Source organism: Ursus maritimus, unplaced genomic scaffold (genome assembly GCF_017311325.1).
Source record: "Ursus maritimus isolate PB19 unplaced genomic scaffold, ASM1731132v1 scaffold_1, whole genome shotgun sequence".
Classification (NCBI taxonomy): domain Eukaryota; kingdom Metazoa; phylum Chordata; class Mammalia; order Carnivora; family Ursidae; genus Ursus; species Ursus maritimus.
Genome location: NW_024423343.1, coordinates 17,904,218 through 17,921,459, shown reverse-complemented (window position 1 = coordinate 17,921,459; position 17,242 = coordinate 17,904,218). Strand labels below are relative to the sequence as shown.

At 55.3% G+C, this 17,242-nt stretch overlaps 1 protein-coding gene across 3 annotated transcripts; it reads left to right on the top strand.

The window, feature by feature from the left end:
• Positions 1 to 1,035: 1,035 nt before the first annotated feature.
• Positions 1,036 to 16,916, top strand: LOC103662868 (serine/threonine kinase 11 interacting protein). 3 transcript variants are annotated; one of them, XM_040640006.1, is made up of 25 exons: positions 1,038 to 1,194; positions 1,364 to 1,449; positions 4,342 to 4,547; positions 4,730 to 4,804; positions 5,078 to 5,173; positions 5,536 to 5,643; positions 5,681 to 5,752; positions 6,813 to 6,939; positions 7,165 to 7,268; positions 7,410 to 7,505; positions 7,757 to 7,798; positions 7,983 to 8,129; positions 8,294 to 8,378; positions 8,926 to 9,252; positions 9,443 to 9,648; positions 9,981 to 10,097; positions 10,199 to 10,376; positions 12,744 to 12,974; positions 13,068 to 13,171; positions 14,174 to 14,271; positions 14,367 to 14,545; positions 14,781 to 14,862; positions 15,055 to 15,125; positions 15,644 to 15,891; positions 16,517 to 16,916. In XM_040640006.1, the coding sequence occupies exons 2-25, from the start codon at positions 1,389 to 1,391 to the stop codon at positions 16,664 to 16,666; spliced, it is 3,210 nt and encodes a 1,069-aa protein (XP_040495940.1). In that variant the 5' UTR covers positions 1,038 to 1,194; positions 1,364 to 1,388; the 3' UTR covers positions 16,667 to 16,916. The 3 variants fall into 3 exon arrangements, with proteins under 3 accessions (XP_040495933.1, XP_040495940.1, XP_040495947.1); XM_040639999.1 differs by having other exon boundaries at positions 1,036 to 1,194; positions 7,165 to 7,505; XM_040640013.1 differs by lacking the exons at positions 1,038 to 1,194; positions 1,364 to 1,449; positions 4,342 to 4,547; ... (2 more) ...; positions 5,536 to 5,643; positions 5,681 to 5,752 and adding an exon at positions 6,414 to 6,571 and having other exon boundaries at positions 7,165 to 7,505.
• Positions 16,917 to 17,242: the final 326 nt, after the last annotated feature.

The window sequence follows — 17,242 nt, the reverse complement described above, 5'->3', positions numbered from 1 at the left end:
TCTGGGATTAATAATGCAACAAAAATATACTGAACCCCTACTGCTTTGCTGTTCATGATGTGCTTCCAATTACTTCATTTTGGCTCAGATCACATAGTAACCCATAAACGCTAAATTGTGTGGTTTAGGGACATAAATTGCCATTTAAAATATTTTGGCTGTAGAGAATAAGATCCTTAAAATTTTGGAACTTGAGATAAAGATAACATATTTCCACCCTCAAGTGGCATATGATTCATTTGGATTTCCCTCTGCAGAAAAGGCACCTATTAAAAAAAAAAAACAACACCTCTCCTTGAAAACCAAATTCTGTTAAAAGACGTTTTTCTTTACTTAATCTAGTTCAGTAGTTGACGTCCTTTTTTGACAGGGAGCCAGGTGAAACAGCTACCACAAGAAACTTGGAACCAGGAAACTTTGGCAGTCTTGATGAAATTGGTTACTAATTGAACGACCTTCGCAGGTAACCTAGCCTCGGTGAACCTGCTTTCTCATTTTCAAACCCGGCATAACAATTTTTAGGTTCAGGGGTTATTAAAAAGAAACACAGTAAAAGCAAAAGACTGGATACACGTGAGGCATTACCAATTGCAATGTGAGTCTGACACTAGCGAAGGAAAAAAGAGCAATGAGTTTGGAGAAGCATCAAGGAAAGAGTGTCCAAAGTAACTCCAGAGGTGACATCTTGGCAAGCCCCAGCTCTTTCAGCAGATACCAAAAAACTTCATATGGCGAACACGCTTTCCTCTAATTCGAAAACGAATGTTCGCTTTGGCCAAGTCCTTTCCTCACTTAAGAGAAAATTCCATTTACCCAAACTGTGCTTCCCCACCCCGTCTGCAAATAACGAGTCAGGTTTTCCTCACAGGCCTGGAGGGGCCCTGGCGAGCCGCGCGGGAGACCCATGCTGAGCGGGGCGCACAAGCAGGGCGGGGGTGGGGGCCAGGATGGAGAGACCCAGCTTTGGGCTGGGGTCCGAGCCCCCGGCAGGTCCGACCACCAAGGGACCACCCCCTCCGCACCAAGCCGTCCCCACCCCCGTCCGACACGTAAGCACGACTTAGGCCGTGGCTTCCGGCAGCGCAGGCGTGCTTTCCGGTTGTCCCTCCTGCCCGCCTTCCTTCCGGGGCGGGACTTCCTTGCCATTATTGATAGGCGTCGGACTGTAGAGCTGGTGGGAGGAGCGCACAGGAGGTCAGTCTCGGTGGCCAGGCCTTACGCTCCTCGGAAGGGTATCCGGGAGGACGCTTTTCCTGGCCCTCTTTCTTACTTCTTTCTCCCCGCGAGTCCTCGGTTTGCGCGAACGTCGTGGGCTTTTGGTACCACCACCCACCTGAGGCTCTTCCGCTTCCTCTTTTCTCAGGCTCCGCCCCCAGCGTCCCGTGGCCATGACGACCGCCCAGCGGGACTCCCTGGTGTGGAAGCTCGCGGGGCTGCTGCGGGAGTCGGGTGAGTGGATACACGGTTGATCGGGGGCTGGGGCAAGGTGGGGGTGCACCCTGCCTTCCGGAGACACTACCCCCTTGGGAATGATAGAATTACAGCTGTTTAAAGTTACGAGGGTTCAGGCGTCAATTCACTTTTTTTTTTTTTTTTTTTTTTTTATACTCCGCCGAAGTTTATTCTCTCTGGTCCCGTTGCTTACAGGGTCCTTTGTTTTTGACATTTCAAACCTTAGCCATCCTTCGAGACCAGTGCCACTTACTCCATGCGTTCTCTGATACTCTCAGAGGAAAGTGATCTTTACTTGGCTGTAAGCCTCTGGAGAGCGGGGACTGGCATAATCATTGCTCTGTGGCAAGGCACTTAGTATAGTTAAAAGCACGAGATTTGGAGTCAGATTCACTTGGGTTGGAATCCCAACTCTTTCAAACGTGGCGAAGTTGTTTAAGTTTTCTGAGCTTCAGCTTTCCACAGCAGGAAAATGGCATAACGATTGTACTTAACTCAAAAGGTTGTTGTGGGGATTAATTTTAACCCACGTAAAGCATTTAGGACATAATATGTAAGAGCTCAAAACTGGTAGCTGTTGGGGCGCCTGGGTAGCGCAGTCGTTGGGTGTCTGCCTTTGGCTCAGGGCGTGATCCCGGCGATCTGGGATCGAGCCCCACATCAGGCTCCTCCGCTGGGAGCCTGCTTCTTCCTCTTCCACTCCCCCTGCTTGTGTTCCCTCTCTCACTGGCTGTCTCTGTCAAATAAATGAATAAAATCTTAAAAAAAAAAACTGGTAGCTATTGTTACTACAATTTCTTCTGTCCGTGCCTGGGCACGGTGGAGCCACAGTGGTTGTTCAACGTGTGGTTGATGTTAGTTGTGGTAGAAGAAGCCTTGATTTGAGATCAGACAAAAGTAGCAACTTCCTTCCATCTATATAAGCTCAATCAGTGTTCTTCTCCAAGCCCCAGTTTCCATCTCCTTAAGGGGTGGTCAGTAATGCTTCTCTTTAGGAGATTCCAGTGAAGTTTAAATGAGGTAGCAAAGTTGTCTGCCACATACCACCCGGTTAATATTAGCTGCCTGCCGGCACTCTGTACTCGGTACTCCCATTGGTGGTGTTTGTGGAGTCTTTAGAGCAGTTTTACTTTCTGGCTTATTTTATTAACCATGTACATGTTTTATCTCTTCTCCATAGGAAGCTCTTTGAGGGTGGGAAGAGTCTTTGAACCCTGTCTGCATCTATCCTTAGTGTCTAGCACATGGAACATCTGTCATGCAAGGTTGCAGGATTTATCAGTTTGTTCAGCACAAATCTGACCTGGTACTCCAAGGGTTAGGGATGATGGTGTGTGGGACTATAAGAGCTGGCAAGAGATTTTTATGGTGATGGAATAGTTTTGTATCTTGATTGTGATGTTGGTTACAGGAATCCACACCAGTGACCAAAAAGTGGCATAGAACTATGTCAGTTTCCTGACTTTGATATTGTATCATATTTACATAAAATGTAAACGTTGGGGGAAACTGGGTGAAGGATATAGGGTACCTCTCTGTAATATCTTTGCAACATCTTTTAAAAAAAAACTGGTAAGAAAAATATTTTTCCATGCCTACCTCATAGCTATACTTTTTAGGTGCAGCAATGGGTACCGAGGTGATCAAAAGATGTGCTCAAGGATGACAGTCTCATTAGAGAGAGCAGTTTTTTTTTTTTTATTATGTTCAGTTAGCCACTCTATGGTACATCATCAGTTTTTGATGTAGTGTTCAGTGATTCATTAGTTGCGTATAACACCCACTGCTCATCACAACACATGCCCTCCTTAATACCCATCACCCTGGTACCCCCTCCCCCCACCCTCCTCCCTTCTGAAACCCTCAGTTTGTTTCCCGGGGTCCATAGTCTCTCATAGTTCGTCTCCCTCTCTTATTTCTCCCCCTTCATATTTCCCTCCCTTCCCTATGGTTCTTTGTGCTGTTGCTTATGTTCCACATATGAGTGAGACCATATGATAATTGTCTTTCTCTGCTTGACTTATTTCACTTAGCATAATCCCCTCTAGTTCCATCCATGGTGATGCAAATGGTGGGTATTCATCCTTTCTGATGGCTGAGTAATATTCCATTGTATCAGTGGACCACATCTTTTTAATCCATTCATCTGTTGAAGGGCATCTCGGTTCCTTCCACATAGAGCAGTTTTAACATGGAGATGAGAATAATACCTCAGTATTATACTGAGTGGTTATTCTTTCTATGATAAGCATTTTGGGATGGTTTAGAAGTTTCTGTAAGTGCCCATATTACTGCTGTGATGAGAAAGAGAAGTAAAGATGAAATACGTGGGGCGTTGGGCTGGTTCAGCGGTGGAGCACGCGACTCTTGATCTCGGGCTTGTGGGTTTGAGTCCCACGTTGGGTGAAGAGTTTACTTAAAAAAAAAAGGTGAAACACCCAACCAGCTTTTATGTAAAATGAGTGATTACAGTGTAAAGGGGCAGCAGTGGTACACATTGAGAAGCCTGCTTGGAGGAGGAAGGTCTCGAACTGGGTGGAGTGGGACGGAGTGTACCAGAAAATGGGGAATCTGTGAACCAAGCTGACTGTATGCCCAGCACTGTGAGTAGACTGGACTCTTGAGCAGATGGTGAAAGGAAATTTGGAAAAGTTGGTTGGGTTTAGTGAACGCAAACTCCTATCATCAGACTGAAGAGTTAGGACTTTTTGCGAAGATAGTGGGCAGCTGTTGAAGACTTCTGAGCAGGGAGGAGCGAGTATGAGCCCAGCAGTGGGAGATCTACAATATGGATTGGAGTGGGTGTATCCTGGGGTCACAGAGTCTCAGAACAAAGGGAAAGACCCCTTTGTTATTTGTTCTCCTTCCTGTCTGCCCCTTTCCCTGCAGGTGACGTGGTCCTGTCTGGCTGTAGCACACTGAGCCTCTTGACCGCCACCCTGCAGCAGCTGAACCACGTATTCGAGCTGCACCTGGGGCCATGGGGCCCTGGCCAGACAGGCTTTGTGGCTCTGCCCTCTCACCCCGCCGACTCCCCTGCCATCCTCCAGCTTCAGTTCCTCTTCGATGTGCTACAGAAAACTCTTTCGCTCAAGGTCCTGCGGTGGGAATGGAGTAGGATGTACAAAGAGCCCAAGAGCTGGGGGGGGGGCACAGGTGCAAGAAGTCTGCAGGGCCCAGATCGAGAAGGTGTGAGAGCTGTGGGTGGCTGTGAAGGAGGAGAGGCCAAGGAGAGGGAGATGTGCTGGCCTCAGTGATATGAGGTGTTTTCTTTTAGCTGGTCCACGTCCCTGGTTCTGGCCTCCCCGGACCCATCAAGATTTTTCCCTTCAAGTCCCTTCGGCAGCTGGAGGTATGGAGTGTTGGGGGTTGCTGGCACACGAAACCCAGTTTGTGACAACTTTTTGGGAACGGGGAAAGAGCTGGCCCCCTTTGGTGGGCGGGCCAGGGCTGAGTGTGTCCACTGCTCTGCGGTAACATGGCATTCATCTCTTCCACTTAACGCTTCCCTGAACCATAGCTGGATTTGTCATCTTTTCCCTTCCCATGGAAGGAGGAAGGGAGGTGAAGCCTCAGTCTTTTGTGACATTCTGTCTGTCTCGCTCCCTGCCTCCCTCCCCCTCAGCTCCGAGGTGTCCCTCTCCATTGCCTCCGTGGCCTCGGTGGCATCTACTCCCAGCTGGAGACCTTGACTTGCAGCAGGAGCATCCAGGCGCTAGAGGTAAGGGTGGGGGAGGGTTCTCAGGGACCGAGACGACCAAGCTCTGCGGGTCTCTCTTCTGTGCAGCCTTCCCTGCTTCCCGCTTCCCTTCAGACAGTGTCCTTGCCCCTCTGCTGTACTTCCGTAGCGCCGTGTACCTGTCTGTATGTTTATGGTCACACCTACCATCTTGTATTCGATATTCTCATGTCCCTCTCCCCATTCTCCCCACAACAGATTCCTGGGGGCAGGGCCCTGGGCTTGTTTTCAGTCTGTCTCTGCAGACCAAGCTTAGTATGTAAAGAACGAAGGAATAGCTGGGGGACAATGGCTTGGAGCAGGGAGGAGGGGACAGCGGGGGTAATGGAGCACCCCCGTCTCAGGAGCTCCTCTCAGCCTGCGGTGGTGACCTCTGCTCTGCCCTGCCCTGGCTGGCTCTGCTGTCTGCCAACTTCAGCTACAATGCACTGACTTCCTTAGACAGCTCCCTGGTGAGTGCCTCTGAGGGAAGGGGGGTTGGGAAAAGACCGTCTCTTGTCAGCTCTGCGCTTCTTGAATCTGAGCCACAATCAAGTTCAGGACTGCGAGGGCTTCCTGACGGTGAGTGTAAGCAGGCTGCTTGGACCTGGCACCACTCGGGTCTCTTTCTTGGACCTGGTTTTGCTCCCACCTGACTCCTGTCCCCCACCCTCCCGCAGGTAGGGCTACGTCCTGGAGGCAGTACTCTTTGGGATCTCTGGCTGTAGCATAACAGAAGCCAGTGTTCCCATCTCAATTCCTAATCCTTGTGTGACTTGGGGCAAACTGACCTTTGAGTTCCTCAACTTGTCAAGCAGAAATCCTAGGAGTGCCTGCTTTTGTAGTATTAGAGTGGTCATGGAGGTTGTGTGATGTTAGCTCAGAAAAGGTAGCTTGGGGATGATGGTGAAGAAGCTTCTCCCAAGTCTCATTGTCAGAGATGAAGTTGGACAGTAGTTACTGTGGTGAGAGCAGATTTTAGTCCGTAATATGCTATTATGGTAGTAATGAGCTATCATGGTATGTAATCAGTAGTGAAACCATTTTAATTTGTAATAAACTTCAGCATGAACTAAATTCAAATCCAATTTGTGCAGAGATCAATGGGTGTTTTCAAGGGAGAGTGAGGGACTGGGCGTGAGAAGGCAGGGGCTTGAGCAGATTCTCTCCTTGACCGAACTGTCAATTTCCTCTAAAGTCAAGGAAGTGGAAATTTACAAAAAACAGGAAGCGGGGGTTGGTCCATATGAAATCTGTCAGGGTCTGGGTTTGCTGGCTGGCGCTTGCCAGAATTAGCCTCCTACCTTCCTACAGAGGCTGGGAGACAGGGGCTCTGTCTTCAGCTGTTGGCTGGAACAAACTAAATTCTCTTGGCAGCCTCGGATTTTTCTAGGAGGGAAGGTAAGGGAGCTGGCATTGTCTTCCCAAGGATGTGACTGTGAGCTATCAGGAACTATGCTAGGATTTGTTCAACTCTGTTAATGTTTGGGGGTGTGTGTGTGTGGAGGATGGGATGAACTCAGTTGTGTGGAAAGTATGCAGTCTTTATAGGCCGAGGTTGAGGTCTATTTGAAAAGAAGGCTCAGAGAAGCCTGGCGAGAGTCTGGTCAAGGAGAGAATCTTTGTCACCACCCCCTCTCAGGACTTGTCTGAGCTCTACCATCTGGACATCTCCTATAACCACCTGCGTTTGGTGCCGAGAATGGGACCCTCGGGTGCGGCTCTGGGGACCCTGATCCTGCGAGGCAATGAGCTCCAGAGCCTGCAGGGTGAGTGGGGAGTGTGGGGAGGGAGGTGGGGGGCCGGGGGTAGGAGAGGGTGGGGCGAGCTTGGAGGGGTAGAGAGGCAGTGTGAGACTCAGCCTGGGACCCGCATGCCTCCAGAGCCTCAGGTGGGGCTCCGGGTAGATCTGAGGTGCCCAGGCTGGTCTTTCTGCTCTACCCCCCCCACCCCCATACATACATGCCTTTCCTCCCTGCTCGCCTCCACCCCAGGCCTGGAGCAGCTGAGGAGGCTGCGGCACCTGGACGTGGCATACAACCTGCTGGAAGGCCACCGGGAGCTGGCGCCGCTGTGGCTGCTGGCCGAGCTCCGCAAGGTGCGTCCTGAGTCTCGAGTGCTTCCAGGACCTGGGGGCCGGCTCTGCGCCTCTCCCTCCCTCCCAGGCTGTTTTGGTGAGTGCCCTTCCTCACACAGGGAGGTCCGAGGCCCATCTCAGTCTCCTCTTCCTGCCCTTCAGCTTTACCTGGAGGGCAACCCTCTGTGGTTCCACCCGGCGCACCGAGTGGCCACTGCCCAGTACTTATCGCCCCGTGCCAGGGACGCTGCAGCCGGAGTGAGCGATCTTCTCGATCTTCTCCTGTCTGCTCTGCTTTCTCTGTCCTGCCTGTCCCCCCCCCCCCGCCCCCTCGTCTGCCCCCCACCCCAGCCCTGGGTGACGGGCCACAGCCCCAGCTCCTTGCTTGTTAGGCTGCTCCCCCGCGCTGAGCCTGCCGGTCCCTGCGGGGCTAGGAGGGCTCCCCTGGGCGGGTGGGCAGGCAGGCGTTCCACCACCCACACCGCCCCTCCCCTTTTATCTTTGCTCAGTTCCTTCTTGATGGGAAAGTCTTGTCACTGACTGACTTTCAGGTTAGTATGCTGGGAGCGCCGGGAGTAGGCCATCCCGGATTGGTTTGGGAGGACGTGACAGGGATCCCAGGGTAGGGGTCTTTCTGGGCAGCTACAAAGGAGGGCCCATCCCGCGGCCAGCCAGGCAGGGCAGAAGTGCACCTCTGGCTCCAGCCTCGCTCTCCTTCCTGTTGTCACACGCCAGACCTCCACATCCTCAGGGCTTGGCTCCTCGGCCTCACCTCTGCCCTGGTCAGCGGGGAGTACTGTTGAAACCTCAGGTGGCCCTGACTTGAGTGACAGCATCTCCTCAGGGGGCGTTATGGCCCAGCCCTCACACCGGAAGGTTAAGGTAAACAGTGCCTGGGTTTGGATCCCTATGGACGGGCTGGGAATAGCAAGGCCTCATCCTTGCTTGTGGGGGGGGTTTTCTGGGTAAAGTTGGGAGTGTGGCCACGGACGGCAGGGTGGGAGGCCCCGGCTCTCCCAGAGCCTCGGTCCTCTGTCCACCTTCAGAGCCGAGTCCGTGTGAGGCGAGCAAGTATCTCAGAGCCCAGCGATACAGACCCAGAGCCCCGGACCCTGGACCCCTCCCCAGCTGGTAAGTCTGCGGGGCCCCAGCTGCCCTTTCCCTAGTCCTGTCTTCAGGCTCCGGCCCCGGTTTTTTCGGTAAGAGGAAGTCTGTCTGAGGTAGAGCAGAGCATTGTAGAGAGTGTCTTAGGCGTCCCTCTTTCTTTCTAGTTTAATGAAAAAAGAGACCGCCCCGGGCGGCATTTTCCAAAGTGTTTTTCAAGGAACATGAATTGTGTAGGATGTCAAAAGGTCGTCACTTGCTGAAAGGATTTCATGGGAAAAGCTGAGCTAACCAGAGTTAACTAGGCACCCTGCCCCAGCACATCCCTGGACCTGCAGTCCGCTCCCGTGCATGTCCAGTCTCGCCAGCAGCGTCTGCTGTGTGGTTCCAGCTTGCTCATGAGCAGTGTTCCACAGAATACGCTTTGGGATGTGCCGCTGAGGGGAAGCCTTTAGTCTCATCACGTCATACACCCTGTTACTTCACCCCAAGGAGCAGGTGCAGAAGAAGTTGGGGTTGCTGCGGGTCGTGGTGAGGGCGCGGCTCGCTAAGCGGCGCACTCCCCACGGCCCAGGGCGGTTTGTGCAGCAGCATCGGGAACTTGAACTCATGAACAGCTTCCGGGAGCGGTTTGGCTGTGACTGGCTGCAGTATAGGAATCACCTGGAGACCTCTGGGACCCCCGTTCTGGCTACCTCCAAGACCCCTGCCCTCAGCACCCTGCGCCTGAGCCCCGGGTCTGTGCCCGGACCTCCGCCCCCAGAGAAGGAGTCACCGCGGGACATGGCAGAGGGGGTGAAGCTCCTGCCAGAGCCCCTGCAGGAAGGGGAGGTGAAGAAGCAGGGACAAGAGGAAGAAGGAAAGGAGGACGAGGAGGGGCAGGAGCGGGATGAAGTGGAAGGTGAGCAGTGAGTGCTCATTCAGCGGCTGCTGGGGAGACTGAGCCAGGTGCTGGTGGTGTATCTGGGGGAGTTGGGAAAACCCAGACTTGGGGCGGCGGCATCCTTCTGGATGGAGGGCCAGCTGACGGGAGGGCAGAGTCGGGGATACGTCTCCCTTCTTACAGGGTTGCTCTCCTGGTTTCTTCTCAGCGGAACTGTGTCGCCCCATGTTGGTGTGTCCCCTGGAAGGGCCCGAGGGCGTGCGGGGCAGGGAATGCTTTCTCCGGGTCACTTCTGGCCACCTGTTAGAGGTGGAACTCCAGGCAGCTCGCACCCTGGCCCGGCTGGAGCTTCAGAGCCTGGAGGCAGCTGAGGTGGAGCCCGAGCCTCAGACCGAGAGCGAGGCGGCGCTCGAGGTGAGCGACGGCGTTCGGGGTCCTGGCACAGGTGCTGGGCTTTTTGCAGGAGCCGACCCGGACAGCGTGGCTGTTGGGTGCCAGGTGCTGGGTCGCGAGTTTCCCACGGTCTCTCATTGGCACTTGGAGCAGAGCAGGGGAGCTGTGGGGGGCGAAGGACAGCTTGGAAGGCTGGGCTGAGGAGTAGGGCTGCAGAGCTCGAGTGTGGATGTCAGCAAGAGCATTTTCATGACGTCCAGAGCTACGGTGTTCTTCCGTGCTGTCAGTATCACCCAGATCTCTCTGATCCCCTCCTTCCTTTTTTTCTACCTGGTTGCCCTCTGTGTGTGCAGGGCTCAGATACGCTCCCCGGGGCCCCAGTCCTTGTTCTGCGCTTCTCCTACATTTGCCCTGACCGGCAGCTGCGTCGCTATGTGGTGCTGGAGCCCGATGCCCACGCAGCTCTCCAGGTAACGGGGCCTAGAGCGAGGCCCAGGGGACTGGGGGAGGCCTGAAAGGCCGAGGGCCAGGGTCCACTGCTCACAGCTGCTCCTGGCCCACCCTGCTTCAGGAGCTGCTTGCTGTGTTAACCCCAGCAGCCACCACGGCTCAGTGTGAGCTTGGGGAAGCGAAAGACCCACTGAGGGACAGACTCCAGTGTCTGCGTTGTGGTCATGAGTTCAAAGCAGAGGAGCCCAGGTTGGGGTTAGACAGTGAGGAAGGCTGGAGGCCTCTGTTCCAAAAGACAGGTACGTGCCTTGCCCTTGACCTTCCTGTCTGTGGGACTCCCACCCTTTCAGACGCCATGGCTTTGAGGGAGGGAATATAGAGGGGGAACCCCAGGGAAGGAAGGAGTGGGGACCAACTCTTCTGTCTGGAGGAAAAATAAAATGGTCTGCCTGATACATTTACCAAAAAAAAAAAAAAGAAAAAAGACAAGGAACAAAAGAAGAAAGTAAATCCTTTTTTTTTTCCTCTCTAAAAGTCAGGAAATACAATCTCCGTAACTGTTGAAACATACTCATTATTTTTTCATAACCTGCAGGCTTTTTCCACTCTTTTGGCTGATATTTAGAAACTCCATGAAAGCTCCTGAGCCCTCACCGCAGTATTGCGTGTAGTGCTGTCCTCAGCATGTTTGGCTGTGGAGTATGGTGCTTTTCGAGTTGGCTGAGGTTATCCTGCCTTGACTGACCTTGTAAACTACTTGAGATCAAGTGGTGCCTCATGGCATCGCTTCACACTCTGTTCTTTGAAGTGAGAGATTTTTCCACTGTAGATCAGTCAGAAACAACATCTTTAAAAACTCTAAAGAGAAAAGAGACATTCTCATACTGTTTGTATTGAAATGTATGACTTTAAAAAATTCTCTCTCTCTCTCTCTGTCAGGGAGAGAGAGAACACAAGCAGGGGGAATGGCAGGCAGAGGGAGAGGGAGAAGCAGGCTCCCTGCTGAGCAAGGAGCCCAACACGGGGCCAGATCCCAGGACCCTGGGATCATGACCTGAGCCGAAGGCAGACGCTTAACTGGCTGAGCCACCCAGGAGCCCCGAAATGCATGACTTTTATTAGCCACTTTGTCTTCTTAGCAGGAGCTGGATCAGGGGTTTAAATTTTATTGAGAAAATAGACCCTTTACCATCCCCCACCCTGAACCTCCCCAGAAGTCCAGAAGCACAATGTGTGCAGTGGAACCAGCCCCCATTCCCTCCAAGACCTTTCTGTACTGCACAGGGTCGCGTGGCCCCTGAGGTCCGTTCGATGGGTCATTATTACTGGATATTTCCTAAGTGCTGTGTACTTCTTTTATTTGAGTCTCGGTTACCTCTTCAGAACAAAGAAGAGTGTGAACTTTCTGTACTGTTAGGAGATTTAACTATGACGAAAAGACACCAGGCACAGTGTCCGGCACCACATAAAGGTCCTCTGTAAGTGGTAGCTGCCGCCACTAGCCTCAGCCATTCAGTCTTGGGCAGGGTGTGTCAGGTTTTTATAAAAATATTTATTTGACAGAGAAAGAGAGCAAGGGCGAGCACACAAGCTGGGGGAACAGCAGGCAGAGGGAGAAGCAAACTCCCAGCTCAGCAGGGAGCCTGACATGGGACTCCGTCTCTGGACCCCGGGTTCATGACCCAAGCCAAAGGCAGACGCTTAACCGACTGCGCCGTGCCCCAATTTTTTTTTTTTAAGATTTTTATTTATTTGTTTGGAGAGAGAGAGTGCAAGAGCGTGTATGTGTGAGCAGGAGCGGGGCAGAACGGGAAGGAGGGGGACAGACTCTCAAGCCAACTCCGCGCTGGCTGTGGAGTCTGATAGGGGCTGATCCCCATGACCCTGAGATCACGACCCGTGCGGAGCAGAGACCAAGAGCCGATGCTCAACCCACTGAGCCACCCAGGCTCCCCCCGCGTGTGTCATTTTTTGGGTTCTTGCTTTCCTCATTTGCCACTTGGGCTCCAGAGAGTTTTGATTCTCTTGTCAAAGGACCCAGCATATGCCCACTGTAGCTGATCGAAGAGTGTTTTCTCTCTCGCTGCTAATCCCCGACCTGGATCCTTTACCTGATTCGTTAACCCATCCTGACGACCTTACAGGACAGGCACTGTCATCACTCCTTATTACAGAGGAGGAACCAGAATCAGAGAGCTTAGGTGACTTGTCATAATTGCTTAGATGACAGCCATTAGGTGACGGAGCCTGGAGTTGGACCCAGACCTGGCACCTTGCCTTCCTGATCCGTTGATCCGTGGCTTTCAGTCGTGGCTGGGGCAGCTTCCGAGCACATGACAGCCCCAGGGTGTGGGAGGGGACCAGAGCAGGGTCTGGCAGAGTTTGGTCCTCTCTGAGAAGGCCTGAAATAAGAAGGTGGGGTATATTTTGAGGAGGTTGTGGGCCGTGGGGCTGGGTTTGCTCCTTCCTCACTGGGATGGAGAGTGGTTGGTTAACTGGCCTGCCCAGGAAGTGGGGGGGGGGGGTTGGGACTGGTGGGGAGAGTAGGAAGCTAGAGATGAGTCGGGCAAAGTGAGTCCGAGGGGGGTGGGGAGCATGATGAGCGTGGAGGGGGATTATGGCATTGTGGGGGGGTTCACGGGGACTGTGCTCATCCTTCCTTCCAGAATCTCCTGCCGTGTGTCCAAACTGTGGTAGTGATCATGTGGTTCTCCTGGCTCGGTCCCTGGGAACCACCCACAGGGAGCATAGACAGGACGAACCATCGCCAGCTCCCTTGCAGACGGCCAGCACTGTCCATGACCCTCCTGACCACAGTGACCACAGCGGCAGGGCTGACGGGGCCCCATCTCCGGTTCCGGGCTTCCGAGATCGTCATAGCTGGAGTCTCAGTCCCTGTGAGTAGAGGTGAAATGAGACCAAGGTGATGTTTGGGGGGGTGAGAGCGCGGTGGTAGGAAGGGCAGGCTGACGGCCACTGCTCGCCCGCAGCCCCCGAGCGCCACGGCCTCCGCTCTGTGGACCACCGACTCCGGCTCTTCCTGGATGTCGAGGTGTTCGCCGACGCGCAGGAGGAGTTCCAGTGCTGCATCAAGGTCTGTGCCAGCTTGGGGCTACCCTGTGTCCCTCGCCGGCCAGAGTGCCCGCTGTGTCCCCCGCAGCCAGCGGTGTCAGCATGGGGGCTCCGGAAGCACCGGGTCAGGCGGCCGGTTTCAGCTCCCGCGGTCGCTCTCAGTGTGGCTGTGGACACGGTCCTCGATGTTGAAGGCTGTCGCTGGCACTGCCACAGGGATAGCGATGCCCGCCTCATGGAGTGTGGTAGCGTCGGTGAGCGCCAGGGTCGGAAAGCTGCCGAGCACAGCACCTGGCGCTCAGACGGGGCCTCCTGTCACTGCTCTAAGTACACAGTGTTACTGGTCCCTCTGCGAGCACCTAGCATGTGCAAGACGCTAGGATTTAGAGTCAATCAGTCTTGCCATCTGTCTTATATTCTGGTGTGAGAAACCCGACAACTGTGAGATAGGAAAGTGCTGGAATCCAGCTGAGGCATCGGATCCAGCCTGAGTGATGGAGCCTCCCCGTCTTGGAGAGCCGATCTAAGATCTGATCCAGGTCTTGAAGGATGAGTGCTCGAGGAGGGGGCAGGATGATCTGGGGAAAGGAAGCAGCGCCTGTGTCAGGGGCCTGAGAGGGACTAGCTAGTGGGGAAAAACTTGCTCTCGGGGCAGCGGGGGGGCAGCAGGGACAGGGGCCCTGGGAGGAGTCTGAGGAGGCAGGCAGGGGCCAGTTCAGGGGCAGCCTCAAGTGTCTGCCGAGGAGTTTGGACCTGATCCCAAGGGCCGCGGGAGCCCTGGAGGCAGGGGCGTGGCAGTTGGTTTTGTTTTATGGTAGTCCGGCAGAGTGTGGAGGGTGGGTCGAAGGGGGCACGCTGCCAGGTAGGGAAACCCGCTGAGCCTGCCTGCGTGTCAGGGTGCAGGGGGTGGTGGGCGAGGCTGGACGCATGAGTGGTGGGGAGGGTCTGCCACAGTGACTCCGCTCTCAGCCGGGCAGCCGCCTCCCTCATCCCCTCTTTCTCATCGCCTTCCTCTTCCCCTTAGGTGCCACTGGTGTTGGCCGGCCACCCTGGGGAGTCTGTGTGTCTTGTGGTGGTGTCTGACCGCAGGCTCTATGTGCTGAAAGTGACAGGGGAGATATGGTGAGCGGGTGGGGCCGCCAGGGACGGGGCAGGGCTCCCTGTGGGTCTCAATGGCACTCACTCTTTGCCCCCACTCTGGCCCTCCCTCTCCACAGTGGGCCTCCAGCTAGCTGGCTGCAGCCAACCCTGGCCATTCCCCTGCACGACCTGAGTGGCATCGAGCTGGGGCTGGCAGGACAGAGTCTGCGGCTGGAGTGGGCTGCTGGCGCAGGCAGCTGCGTCCTGCTGCCCCGAGATGCCAAGCATTGCCGGGCCTTTCTAGATGAGCTCACTGGTGAGAGAGGGAAGAGGGAGGGAAGGGGAGTGTGGGGAGGGCGGGTGGGGGCCGAGGGCTCACAGCAGCCCGCGTCTGGCAGCCACGGTGGAGACAGACAGGTAATGGGACTCATCCCTTATGGAGGTTTCTGAAATCTAGAAATCAGGAGAGTGGAAGGCCTTGAGAGGTGGAGAGGTTGGGATAGAAGAGTTGGAGTCTCTGAGGTTCCCTGTCCCTGGCTGGCTCTGTCCAGATGTCTTACAGGCTCTGCCCCCCAGCTGGAGGAGCAGTGTCCGTGCCAGAGAGGAGGAGGTGACCCCGAAGCACCACCTCTGGTGAGTGGATAGGAGGTCGAGGCCGCGGTTGGTGCCCAGACAGCCCCTCTCGGAGCTGGCCCCCTCCACAAGCCCCAGCCACAGGTGGCCCTGAGCGCCTGGGCCTGCCTGTCCTCATGCCCACGCCTCTCGCCCCGGCCCCTCCTCCCTGCCCGCTCGGTATTTCCTACGCCGACCACTCCTTCTCCCCAGGCCATTGCTGGAGAGAGACTGTTCCTCGGAGCCACCCCTGTTCTTCTACCTTCGGGTGTTCCTGGTGGAAGGTGAGGCATCTGTCCTCTGTCTTGCCCAGGCCCCTGGCGAGGCACCCCCATTGCCTGTCTCTGCCCTTGTAGCATTTTCAGTTTCTGGAATCTGGACTTCCTCTCACTCACAGGCGCATCCGCGTGACAGCCTCGGTCTTCTGGCGTCTCTGGGTGGGGCCAGCAGGTTTCCTGGGTCCTCAGTCAGAGACCTTTGCTTTGGGGGACAGGCTTTGCGTGAAGTGGAGCTGGCTCTGGGTCTGCTCCCGCTCATCCCATCAGAGGAGGCGGGGGATCTGTCTCACTGGGGTGGGTGTGGGCCACGTGCCCTTTGTCTTGGGCCTCAGAGGTTTTGGAGGCTTGAGATGCCTGGAGTTTGGAAAAAGGAGAGCCCTGGCCTCCAGGGGCACAGGCTGCCCCGTGACGACCTTGGCAGGGTGTGGTTCACCCCTCTCGAGTGGCACCGGGAGGCTGCCCTGGGCATCTGGGCTCCTGTGTGGCTTTCCACTCCGGGCCTCGCCCTGTCTCTTTCCGTCCAGGCCCTGCGACCTGCCCTGTGTCCCTGTTGATGACTCTGTCCACCCTGTACCTGTTAGAGGAAAACCCTGTAGGCTCCCAGGCAGAGCCCGCTCTTCNNGCAGCATCGGGCGAAGCCTCTGAGACGTCCCTGCCCTCTGGGCTGGGCCCTTCTGTGCGTGTCAGGGAGCAGTGGCCTCTCAGCAGCTTGAGCTCCGTGCTGCTTTATCGCACGGCCCCGGGGGACCTGCGGCTGGTCTTCTACGACGAGGTGTGTGAGCGTGGGGGGGGGGCAGTGTGGAATTGCGATGGGCAGCTGTGGTGGAGGGAACATGGAGAAGTAGGGCATGAGGAGCTGGGGTGCTCATTGGGTTTGGGGGAGCAGCAGGTAGAGAGGGCAGCAGCTGTGGGCAGTGGAAGCCCGCAGACCTGGAGCCCAGCTGCTGTTGGCTGCGAGGCCTTCAGGGACGCACGGGCTGCTGCTTGGAGTTCTCTTCTGGTTGGGCCCCAGGTGCCAGCCCTCTGCTCTTCCCAGCCTCTGTGGGAGGACGTACCGTCATTCGGCCTTTTACAGATGGAGAAACTGAGGCTTGGGGGCATTAACCAGTTTGTCCGAGTTACAAGTGGTCGATCCAGGAATCGAACTCCAGCCACTTCCCTGGAGTTGACTCCAGAACTTACGTTCTGGGAAACAGGGTGGATTAAAGAAACAAGATAATAAACGTGGAGGCCTTCTGTGGGGGGAGGGGAGTGCTTCAGTAAGTGTTCTGCTTAAAAAGCTCAAAGCCAGGGTCTTCTGTGGAGGGACGTAGGTTTGGGGAAGGAAGCAGGCCTTGAGGCATGGAGGGGTGGCGGGGCCTCCATGAGTCTCCCGTCACTACGACTTGCTCTGTCAGGTGTCCCGGCTGGAGAGCTTTTGGGCCCTTCGTGTTGTGTGTCCGGAGCAGCTGACGGCCCTGCTGGCCTGGATCCGGGAGCCCTGGGAGGAGCTGTTTTCCATCGGACTCCGGACTGTGACCCAAGAGACTCTAGACCTTGATCGGTGAGGCTTCCCGGCTGACCCCGCCCTGGCCTCGGGAGCCATGGCTGCGGAAGCTTTCCCCGACTCTGGCTGCAGACTTCTCCGGCCTGTGGGCGCTCGTCAGCGAGGCCCCAGATGACCCACGGCACAAGAGCGGGGTGAGAGAAGTCGCCTGGCCTGGTCTGGCCCAAGGGGACAGGCAACATGGTCAGTAGGAATGTTTCTCCTGCACTTTTTCTCAGGTATCAATAAAATTGTTTCCCTTCCCGATGCCATGAGGGGTCCTTCCGTGTGTCACTCAGGCGGCTTATTGCTTCATCTCTTCTAACAGAAACTGCCCCGCTCTTAGCCCTCCGTCCGTGGACAGCCCAAGCAGCCCTGTTGTCCCATGAGCCCTCATCTTCAAGAGCTCTACAATGGGGAGGGGGGACAGTTTTAGTGAAGGGCATTAGGAGCAGTGTAGAAACGATTTCCCTTACCACTGGGGGCTCCCGGGGGGAGGGGCCCTGGGTCTAACTCCATGTTTGGAATTAGGGAGGACAGTGAGCTGTCAGATGTTCCCTTCGCCTCCAGGGCACATGAAGACGGCCTTTTGGAAGCA